General features: G+C 45.0%; 1 protein-coding gene across 10 annotated transcripts in view; it reads left to right on the top strand.

Moving 5' to 3' along the window:
- Positions 1 to 11,908, top strand: part of ZNF346 (zinc finger protein 346) — a 66,280-nt gene that overhangs the window by 23,744 nt on the left and 30,628 nt on the right. For 3 of the 10 annotated variants that reach the window (XM_025387575.1, XM_025387574.1, XM_025387572.1), the window contains 3 exons: positions 221 to 313; positions 2,860 to 3,004; positions 9,255 to 9,440. The exons of 1 other annotated variant lie outside the window; for it this stretch is intronic. In XM_025387575.1, coding sequence (XP_025243360.1) covers positions 221 to 313; positions 2,860 to 3,004; positions 9,255 to 9,440 — 424 coding nt within the window. Of the gene's footprint in view, positions 1 to 220; positions 314 to 2,859; positions 3,005 to 9,206; positions 9,441 to 11,908 lie in introns of all 10 variants that reach the window. 6 more of the 10 variants (XM_025387580.1, XM_025387578.1, XM_025387571.1 and 3 more) reach the window with 5 other exon arrangements.

Consider the following 11,908-nt stretch of genomic DNA (forward strand, 5'->3'; position numbering starts at 1 on the left):
AAAAAAAAAAAAAAAAAAAAAAAAAAAAAAAAAAAAAAAAAAAGATTAAATTTGATAGCTGTAAAATGCCTTGCACAGAGCAGGAACTCAAACTTCCCTCACCTCCTCCTCAAAACTTTTTGTGAGGATGAATCAGATGAAAATCTAGTAAGTGTTTTTGAGTGCCTTAAGTATGAAGTAGCATTTGGCTATCTTTGATCTTTTCCCTGGGTTTTTGCAGAGCAAAAAACATGCCAACAAAGTGAAGAGATACCTAGCAATCCATGGAATGGAGACATTAAAGGGGGAAACGAAGAAGCTAGACTCAGATCAGGTAATACAACTGCCATATTGAGCCCACTTGCTTCCTGATGACGCCAGCCAGCAGGTTGGTGTGGTGAGCAAGTCAGACTGTCTTGGCTTCAAATCCTGGCCCTGTTGTGTGACTTGGGCAAGTCTGTTACTTCACAAAGCCTTGGTTTCTTCCTGTATAAAAATGAGGATGGTAATACCAACTACCTTTCAGGATTTTTCGAAACTAAAATTGAGGGCAGGTTTATAAAAAGCACCCAATTCAGAGCCTGGCACATAGTAGGGACTCAGTAATGGAGCCGATATTACATATTACCACCTAGTGGTTTATTGGAGCCAGACAAGAGAAAGTGGAAAGAAGCCAGGCTGCTTGCTTTCTCGAGAGCCAGGGAAAAGAACTAAGTTCAGCACTTGAATGTTTTGAATAAATAAGCAGAAGTAACTCCTTTCCAAATGCCTGCTCTGATTTAGAGGTGATCACATGTGCTTTTTGGCTCAGAAATATTATGAGCATTATGCTGAAGCAACCCCCAACCCCTCAGGAGTACCATCTCGTCATGGGAAAAGAAATTGAGCAGACTAGGGCTCAAAGCTGACTGTGTGTCTTACTGGTCGGGTGACCTGGCCAACTCACTTAACCTCTGCGAAGTTCACCCATAACGTAAAGATAATTCCTACTTCTTAAGGTATAGTGAGGTAAAATTTTCAATTCCCAGTAGATGCTCAAAAATAAGAGTTTACTCTATAAACTGCTACCTCCTATTATAGTAGCCACAGGTTAGGAAGGTCCTTGTTTATCTCTTCTCAAAATTCACTGGACTCATCCCCTGGTTTCCCTTCTTATTATTTATTTATTTATCCCTGGATTCCCTCCTTTCTATCTATTTCTCTATCTGTCTCTTTGTGAGACAGGACCTGGCTCTGTCACCCAGGCTGGAGTGCAGTGGTGCAATCATGGCTCACTGCAGCCTCAACCTCCCAAGCTCAAGTGATCTTTCCATTTCAGCCTCCCAAGTAGCTAGGACTGCAGGCACACACCACCATGCCTGGCTAACTGGAGTGCAGTGGCACGATCTCAGCTCACTGCAACCTCCACCTCCTTGGTTCAAGCGATTCTCCTGTCTCAGCCTGCCAAGTAGCTGGGACTACAGGCATGCGCCACCACGCCTAGCTAATTTTTGTATTTTTAGTAGAGATGGGGTTTCACCAGGTTGGCCAGGCTGGTCTCAAATCCCTGACCTCAAGTGATCTGCCTGCCTCAACCTCCAAAAGTGCTGGGATTACAAGTGTGAGCCACTGCGCCCAGACACTTGGCTGAGTTTTTAAAAATTTTTTCATAGAGACAGGGTTTCGCTTTGTTGCCCAAGCTGGTCTCAAATTCCTGGTCTCAAGCGATCTTCCTGCCTCAGGCTCCCAAAGTACCAGGATTACAGGTCTGAACCACTACACCTGGCCCTTTTCTTATAATTTATAATTCAGAAAGGCAAGATCAACTCTATGACCCTGGGCAACTTATTTTACATCTTTGCACCCTATTCAGAGATCAGGCTTTCTGAGAGAGATGTTGGGATCCCTTTATGTAGTCTTGAAATACGCGGTTTTCTAGCCTAATCATAATCAGCAACTAGAATGCAGTGGGAGGCTGGGTGCAGTGGCTCATGCCTGTAATCCTAGGAATTTGGGTGGCTGAGGTGGGCAGATTGCTTGAACTCAGGAGTTTGAGACCACCCTAGGCAACATGGTAAAACCCCATTTCTACAAAAAATACAAAAATTAGCCAGATGTGGTGGTGTGTTCCTGTAGTCCAGCTACTTGATGGGGTGAGGTGGGAGAATTGCTTGAGCCCTGGAGGTGGAGGTTCCAGTGAGCCGGGATCGTGCCATTGCACTCCAGTCTGGGCAACAGAGTGAGACCCTGTCTCAAAAAAAAAAAAAAAAAAACCACAACCTAATGGTCCACTTGTTCAGCAAACTCTGAGCATCTACTGTGTGCCAGACTCCAGCGGGGTGTGAAGGATAGGAAACAAAAATGAGTCAAATAGTCCCTGTTCCAGTGTTACACTTGAGTTCACAGAAAAGTCTCCTAAGCTATGACACACTGTCAGTTTAGGGTGGCAAGTGGTAGGACAGAGGTCTATTTCATGTACTCTCGGAGTACAGAAGAGGAGCAGGGTTAATTATTCTTCCTGGAATACACAGACAAAGGGACTTGATAGTTGTTTACTGAATGATTTTTTTTTTTTTTTGAGAGAAAGTCCCCCAGAAGAAAAGCTTTTATTTAAATTGGGTCTTCAAGGCTAAGCAGACACGCTGCCAAGCAGGAAAGGAAGGAAGAGCATTTTAGACAGCAGGAATGGCCAAAGCAAAGCAAGGAAGCATCAGAAAATAAAGTGGGGGATGGTGAGTAGAGCCTGGGACGAAGTAGCTGGAGAAGAATCTAGAAAGTAGGTTGGGGTTAATGTGTGAGGGGGGCCGTAAATGCCTATTCTATTATGGGCAGTGGGGAACCATTGAAGGTTTTCTGGCGGGGCAGTGGTATGATCAGACCTATGTTCTTTCTTCCAACCAGAAGAGCAGCAGAAGCAAAGACAAGAACCAGTGCTGCCCCATCTGTAACATGACCTTTTCCTCCCCTGTCGTGGCCCAGTCGCACTACCTGGGGAAGACCCACGCAAAGAACTTAAAGCTGAAGCAGCAATCCACTAAGGTGGAAGGTACTGGTTTTCCTGAGTAGTGCTGTAGTGGGACCCCTCCTGTCCTCAGGGCACCATTGCCAGGGACTCACAGAGATCCTCACTGGGGCCACAGACTTGAGGTTGAATTCCTTTTGAGGACCCTTAAAAATCTCCAAGTAGACCCAGTTTCATTGAAATGCAATCTCAGAATTGTGCTCACCTAACCTCCCTTTCTTTGGTTATAGATTTTTCTCTATAGCCTGAGCTTTTGTCCTGACTAATAATTATAACTCAGGAGTGCCAAAGTCCTCCAGGCCGTGCATACCATGAGAGCATTCTATCTCCTACCTCTCTCACTTAGATTTTTCCATCCCAGCATCCACCTGCCCTTATTACTGCATGTTCCAAGTTGAAAGCTAAATCCTTGTCTTTTTCACATGCTCAGGTTATGGCCTACTCACTTTAATCCTCAAAAGCTGCCTGTTCTCCTCAAGACAGGGACTTGTCTTTCAAAGCTGAATACTTCAGTGCTGCTACTACTGCCCCGCAATCTGTAACTGCCATGAATTCATTCCCAGTACAGTGACTTCTGAAATAGCCCCCTTTATCTTGTCATGACTAAGGCTCAGCCCTCACTTTCATCTCATTAACTCCTGACTTTCTGGGGTTTTAACCTCTGCTAATTGCAATTAGTCAAGAGTGAAAGTTCTTTGATGTTTATTTCATTGTTTCCTTGATAATTTTTGCTTCTCTATTTTGGACCAAGAAGTAGACTACGCTATTAGTATTATCCTTTATGTGTTTACTGACAACAGTGTTTTGGAAGGCTTTGAAGGTAGTGTGAAAAATCACTCATAATTTTTTTTTTTTTTTTTTGAGACAGAGTCTCGCTCTGTTGCCCAGGTTGACGTGCAGTGGCGTGATCTCGGCTCATTGCCCAGGTTCGTGCCATTCTCCTGCCTCAGCCTTCCTGATAGCTGGGACTACAGGCACCCACCACTATGCCCGGCTAATTTTTTTGTATTTTTTAGTAGAAACGGGGTTTCACCATGTTAGCCAGGATGGTCTCAATCTCCTGACCTCGTGATCCACCCGCCTCGGCCTCCCAAAATGTTAGGATTATAGGCGTAAGCCACCACACTGGCCAAAACCTTTTTTTTTTTTTTTTTTTAATAGAGATGGCTTCTCACTATATTGCTCAGGCTGGGCTTGAACTCCTGGTCTTAAGTGATCCTCCCATCTCGGCCTCCCAGAATGCTGGGATTACAGGCATGAGCCACCACACCTGGCCACTCATAATTACACCTTTTGATCACACCCACGTCATGGTATGAAACAGCAGAATGTGGACTTTGAAGTCACAGAGTCCCAGGTTTAAAAGCCTGGCACTGTTACTGTTTATATGACTTTTTTGTGTCTGAACTGCCTAACCTATACAATGATAATAATACTATCTACTTCATCGGTTGTGAGGATACAATAATGTGTATTAAAAACACAGGACATAGGCCGGGCGTGGTGGCTCATGCCTGTTGTAATCCTAGCACTTTGGGAGGCCAAGGTGGGTGGATCACTTGAGGTCAGGAGTTCGAGACCAGCGTGGTCAACATGGTGAAACCCTGTCTCTACTAAAAATAACAAAAATTAGCTGGGCGTGGTGGCACGAGCCTGTAGTCCCAGCTTCTTGGGAGGCTGAGGCAGGAGAATCGCTTGAACCCAGGAGCCGGAGGTTGCAGTGAGTCGAGATCGTGCCATTGTACACCAGCCTGGGGGACAGAGCAAGACCCTGTCTCAAAAAAAAAAAAAAAAAGAAAAAAAAAATCTATAAGGTCACAGACTTATTTTTCCACAAATGGGAAAATTCTCTGCATTATGCCTGGTCCCTGAAATTTCATATTCAAGAGATTATTTTCCATATTCATGTTCAGCTTTTGCCACATACTTTGTTTTTATATAGTTGTGATTGTAATGCATGTACCCTTTATATCCTGCTCTTACTTTTCATTTAATTTTACAGCTTACGCACATTTCCATGTTATTACACGACTTTATAACTATATTTCTGAGATTAAACACTTTTTAATGTAAAAGTAATATAAGCATGTCGTGAGAGATAAGGAAAACATGGATAAATGGAAAGAAAAGTTACCCGTAATTTTACCATTCACAGATAAACACTGTTAACATTTTGGTTTCTCCTATAATCTGTTTCTCCTATAATCTTATTGTTATGTGTATCTGTGTATATCTGTGTGTATATTTGTTTTATGTATATCTAGGTTAGCTCCGTGTATATGTGCATATAAACATAGACTACTTTAAATAACTTTAATGTTTTTATAAAAACAATGCATACTCATTATGAATAATTCCACTTCAAGCAATTGCAAAAGATACAAAGAAGAAACTAAAATGTCACCCAAATCCTACCACCAAGAGAGAAATACTGTTAATATGTTGGTGATGTTTCAAAATACCAGTATACACATATGGATTATACATGTGGGGTTTTTAAATTTTTTTTTTAATTTATTTTTATTTATTTATTTATTTATTTTGAGATGGTGTCTCACTCTGTCACCCAGGCTGGAGTGCAGTGGCACGATCTTGGCTTAGTGCAACCTCTGCCTCCTGGGTTCAAGCGATTCTGCCTCAGCCTCCCAAGGAGCTGGGACTACAGGCGCGTGCCACCACGCCTGGCCAATGTTTGTATTTTTAGTAGAGACGGGGTTTCACTGTGTTGCTCAGGCTACTCTTGAACTCCTGGCCTCAAACAATGATCTTACCGTATGGTGTGTATAATTGCCTTCTTTTATGTTTTTTGTGTTTTTTTTTGAGATGGAGTCTCCCTCCTCTACCCAGGCTGGAGTGAAGTGACGCGATCTCAGCTCACTGCAACCTCTGCCCCCCGGGTTCAAGCGATTCTCCTGCCTCAGCCTCCCGAGTAGCTGGGATTACAGGTGCTCACCACCATGCCCGGCTAATGTTGTTTTTGTGTTTTTTTTGAGACGGAGTCTTGCTGTCGCCCAGGCTGGAGTGCAGTGGTGCAACCTTGACTCACTGCAGCCTCCACCCTCTGGGTTCAAGCAATTCTCTTGACTCAGCCTCCTGAGTAGCTGGGACTACAGGCGCCCACCACAACGCCTGGCTAATTTTTGCATTTTTAATGGAGACGGGGTTTCCCCATATTGGGCAGGCTGGTCTTGAACTCCTGACCTCAGGTGATGCACCCACCTCGGCCTCCCAAAGTGCTGGGATTACAGATGTGAGCCACCATGCCCGGCCAGTTTTGTATTTTTAGTAGAGATGGAATTTCACCATGTTGGTCAGGCTGGTCTCAAACTCCTGATCTCAGGTAATCCACCCGCCTCAGCCTCCCAAAGTCCTGGGATTACAGGCGTGAGCCACCATGCCCTGCCTAATTTTTGTATTAGTAGTGATGGGGTTTCATCATGTTGGCCAGCCAGATCTCTAACTCCTAATCTCAGGTGATTCACCTGCCTCTGCCTCCCAAAGTGCTAGGATTACAGGTGTGAGCTACTGCACCTGGCCATACAATTGCCTTCTATACGTTTTTTATTTAATATGACATTTGTATTTCCCCATGTTATTAAAAAATTCTTTATAAGCATTTTTAGTGAGTGCATCATACCACATTTAACATTCCTCTAATGCTGAACATTTAATCTCCCCACCCCCCACTTTTTAGTGTTACAAATAACACTACAGTGAACATCTCTGTAGAACACTTTATTATATTTCAGTTTATTTTCTGGGAACAGACTCTATATCCCTCGTTTTATTGGATGCACATTAAATGGTTCTTCTAAACTTAACTTACGCTTTCACCTCTGATGCTTCTCTTCAGTATCTCAAAGAATGACCGTTCTCTCTTACAACCATTATATATCTCTTTTCTGATGTTAAAAATCTACATTCATTACAGAAAAGTTGGAAGATAGTAGGCCGGGTGCAGTGGCTCACGCCTGTAATTCCAGCACTTTGGGAGGCTGAGGCGGGTGGATCACCTGAGGTCAGGAGTTTTGAGACCAGCCTGACCAATGTGGAGAAACCCCGTCTCTACTAAAAATACAAAATTAGCTGGGCATGGTGGCACATGCCTGTAATCCCAGCTACTTGGGAGGCTGAGGCAGGAGAATCGCTTGAACCTCGGAGGCAGTGGTTGCAGTGAGCCAAGATCAGCCAGGCTGGTCTCAGAACTCCTGAGTCAGATCATCTGCCTGCCTCAGCCTCCCAAAGTGCTGGGATTACAGGCACGAGCCATTGTGCCTGGCCTGTAACTTGATTTTTTTACACTCTAACACCACAAACAGAATATTTTCTCATATTATAAGATATTCTACAACATGTACATTACTTTTTTAATGACTTGCTGAAACAAAATCAACAAGCAGAGAAATTGAGATTCCATCTCTACTGGAAAACCATTGTGGGAAAGGCCAGAAAATTTCTTCTGGCTTGCCCAAAATCCTCAAAACTTCCCCAGTTGAAGTGATAAAGGTATGGAAGAGCATCTGAGACATCTCATCTCAGTCCTGCTGAGCCCCATCCGTCCTCCACCACTGGTGGGGGCTTCTGGGCCCCACATTTTTAAAGCAGTAGTTGCTAGGTTGACACCATTTCAGCCACATGGACTTGTTAGTGAGTTGTGGCATCCACTTTATGAGGCAGCAGCACAGCCTGCAGTCAACATCCAGCCATATGTTGATGCACAAGAGGCTCACAGGTATGCCTACACCAGGTTCTGATTAACTGAATTCATTGGCCAGAATCAGGGATGTTTTCTGAAGGTGAAAGTAAGAGCTATAGCCTTCAGGTCTTCTTGCCACACTCTGGCAGCCTGGCATAGCAAAGAGAGCATAGGGTTTAGGGTCACAGACCTGGCTTCACTCACTAGCTGGGTCACTTTGGGCAAGCCACTTCACTCGTCTGAGCCTCAGTTTTTCTGAATAATGTGGCAAAGTGATACCTACCTCATTGGGGTAGTTCTGAGGACCAAAGGAGAAAATACATATACAATACACATGACTAATTTTTTTTTTTTTCTTTTTTTTTTTTTTTTTTTTTTGAGACGGAGTCTCGCTCTGTCGCCCAGGCTGGAGTGCAGTGGCCAGATCTCAGCTCACTGCAAGCTCCGCCTCCCGGGTTCCCGCTATTCTCCTGCCTCAGCCTCCCGAGTAGCTGGGACCACAGGCGCCGCCACCTCGCCCGGCTAATTTTTTGTGTTTTTAGTAGAGACGGGGTTTCGCCGTGTTAGCCAGGATGGTCTCGATCTCCTGACCTTGTGATCCGCCCGTCTCGGCCTCCCAAAGTGCTGGGATTACAGGCTTGAGCCACCGCGCCCTTTTTTTTTTTCTTGAGATGGAGTTTCGCTCTTGTCACCCAGGCTGGAGTACAATGCCATTGGAGTACAATGGCACGATCTCAGCTCGCTGCAACCTCCGCCTCCCAGGTTGAAGTGATTCTCCTACCTCAGCCTCCCGAGTAGCTGGGATTACAGGCACATGCCACCATGCCCAGCTAATTTTTGTATTTTTTGGAGAGATGGGGTTTCACCATGTTGGCCAGGATGGTCTCAATCTCTTGACCTCGTGATCCGCCCGCCTTGGCCTCCCAAAGCCCTGGAATTACAGGCATGAGCAAAACACATAACTAAATGTTAATGGTCCTCTTTTCTCTCTGCTCAGCCTGTTAATATGCAATGTAGCCTAAAAGGCATCCCTAGTATGGTTACCTTTTCTAAATGACCCTGTATGAGCTCCAGGAACTCAAGCCTCAATTTCTGTATCTGTGCATTGGTTCCCAGCTCTGCAACTGTATTACTTCAAGGATGAGAATAAAACTCCCAAACTTTGTGTCCCACTTGCTGTGAAGTTCTGGGAAATGCTGAGGTATCCCTGCAAGAGTGCAAGTATGCATCTCTAGTCTATTGTAATTTGACAACTTGATAGCAGAAGTTCAGAGCCTCCTAAGAATATGAGAAAAATCAGGATTTGTGGGCTTACAGTAGTTAAAGTTGCTGAATGAAATAGCCAGTCTTTGGGCTCCCTCAAATCTTCGCAGGTTTCCCAATTATGCATTCACGTGTGTGATTCACACAGGCAGTGCCACATCTGCAAGTGGGATTAACTGGTGTCACAGCCCTTTCTATTCAGCATACTCAAAAGCCTGGCACCTTCTGGGTTTTTTCATTGTTTCTGTTTGAACTCTTTCACCGCAGCTCTGTCGAAACACCTTACAAATCCTTTCCTTGTGGCCTCCACCTTAGCCTTGCACCAGAATAGAGAGATGATAGACCCAGACAAGTTCTGCAGCCTCTGCCATGCGACTTTCAACGACCCTGTCATGGCTCAACAACATTATGTGGGCAAGAAACACAGAAAACAGGAGACCAAGCTCAAACTAATGGCACGCTATGGGCGGCTGGCGGACCCTGCTGTCACTGACTTTCCAGGTGAGGGGGCCTAGCTCACACCCAGAGCTGGACCAGGGCTTAGCCACTGGGGCTCCCTGGACCAGCCGACGTTGTGCTTTTCCTCCTTAGGTCTTGTAAGTAGGGTTTGCAAACTCAGATACCTACAGAAGCCAGATGAGAAATTAAAATGAGAGCCAGGAAGGGGATATGGTCAGCTGAAGAGTAAATGCCACTCCTACTCAGCTGTTACCATATCTTTCAGGTTTTCTTTCTTTCTTTTTTTTTTTTTTTTGAGACAGAATCTCGCTCTGTCGCCCAGGCTGGAGTGCAGTGGCCGGATCTCAGCTCACTGCAAGCTCCGCCTCCCGGGTTTAGGCCATTCTCCTGCCTCAGCCTTCCCAGTAGCTGCGACCCAGGCGCCCGCCACCTCGCCCGGCTAGTTTTTTGTATTTTTTAGTAGAGACGGGGTTTCACCATGTTAGCCAGGATGGTCTTGATCTCCTGACCTCGTGATCCGCCTGTCTCGGCCTCCCAAAGTGCTGGGATTACAGGCTTGAGCCACTGCGCCCGGCCTTTTTTTTTTTTTTTTTTTTTTTTTTCTTTTTTGAGACAGAGTCTTGCTCTGTCACCCAGGCTGGAGTGCTGGAGTGCAGTAGCACGATCTCAGCCCACTGCAAGCTCCGCCTCCCAGGTTCACGCCATTCTCCTCCCTCAGCCTCCCAAGTTGCTGGGACTACAGGCGCCTGCCACCTCACCCAGCTAATTTTTTTGTATTTTTAGTAGAGACAGGGGTTTCACCGTGTTAGCCAGGATAGTCTCGATCTCCTGACCGCGTGATCCACCCGCCTCAGCCTCCCAAAGTGCTGGATTACAGGCATGAGCCACTGTGCCCGTCCCTCTTTCAGGTTTTCCAAAGACTCTGGAAAGCCAGATTTATATAGAAATCCGTCTGTTTTTATTTTTGTTTTTGTTTTTGTTTTTGAGACGGGAGTCTCAAGCCACCGCGTCCATCCTTTTTTTTTTTTTTTTTTAAGAGGGTCTCTTGCCGGGTGCAGTGGCTCACGCCTATAATCGCAATACTTCGGGAGGCTAAGGCGGGTGGATCATGAGGTCAAGAGAGCGAGACCATCCTGGCTGATATGGTGAAACCCCATCTCTACTAAAAATACAAAAATTAGCTGAGTGTAGTGGCACGCACCTATGGTCCCAGCTACTTGGGAGGCTGAGGCAGGAGAATCGCTTGAACCCGGGAGGTGAAGGTTGCAGTAAGCCAAGATCGTGCTACTGCACTCCAGCCTAGCAACAGAGCAAGACTACATCTCAAAAAAAAAAAAAAAAAAAAAACAGGGTCTCTGTTTGTTGCCTGAGCTGGTCATGAACTCTTGGACTCTAGTGATCCTCCTAACTTGGCCGCCCAAAGTGCTGTGCTTACAGGCATGAGCCATTACATGCAGCCTGCTTTTATCAAGTATGCATTTAAGTCTTGCCCAAAGTATTTGTGTATTTTGGTACTTTTAATGCTGTTTTAAAATGAACACTCCTTAAAGTTGACTGGAAAGGTGGTCTTCCTTATTTTGAGACTGAGTCTCCCTCTGTCACCCAGGCTGGAGTACAGTAATATGATCTCGGCTCATTGCAACCTCCACCTCTCGGGTTTGAGCGATTCTCCTGCCTCAGCCTCCCAACTAGCTGAGACTACAGGCACATGCCACCATGCCCAGCTAAATTTTGTATTTTTAGTAGAGACAGGGTTTCACCATGTTTGCCAGGCTGGTTTCCAACTTCTGACTTCAGGTGATCCGCCCACTTTGGCCTCCCAAAGTTCTGGGATTACAGGCGTGAGCCACTATGCCCCACCGATCTTCCTAAGTTTTTTTTTTTTTTTTTTTTTGAGACTGAGTCTCGCTCTGTCGCCCAGGCTGGAGTGCAGTGGCGCCATCTCGGCTCACTGCAAGCTCCACCTCCCGGGTTCATGCCATTCTCCTGCCTCAGCCTCCCGAGTAACTGGGACTACAGACGCCTGCCACTACACCCGGCTAATTTTTTGTATTTTTAGTAGAGACGGGGTTTCATCCTGTTAGCCAGGATGGTCTCGATCTCCTGACCTCGTGATCTGCCCGCTTCGGCCTCCCAAAGTGCTGGGATTACAGGCATGAGCCACTGCGCCTGGCCCTAATTTTTTAACGTGTAACTTTAAATATATTGTAACTCATCAGGGTCTTTTTATAAAATCACCAACTTCACACTTACGGGAAAAATTAGAATGTAGGGACCATTTCTTATACATTAAGGGTAATTAAAAAAGACCTGGAAGAAATTCAGTTTTCATGAATATTATACGGTTAAGAGAGGGAAAAAAATATCCATCTTGATGATAGTTTTTCTTACATGTGTTCTTGTTTGCTGGGAATTCATTGGGAGAAAATATTTGCTGCCTTTTTACTGTACATTCCAATTATATTCTTTTTTTTTTTTTTTTTTTTTTTTTTTTTTTTTTTTTTTTTTTT

Source organism: Theropithecus gelada, chromosome 6 (assembly GCF_003255815.1).
Source record: "Theropithecus gelada isolate Dixy chromosome 6, Tgel_1.0, whole genome shotgun sequence".
NCBI lineage: Eukaryota > Metazoa > Chordata > Mammalia > Primates > Cercopithecidae > Theropithecus > Theropithecus gelada.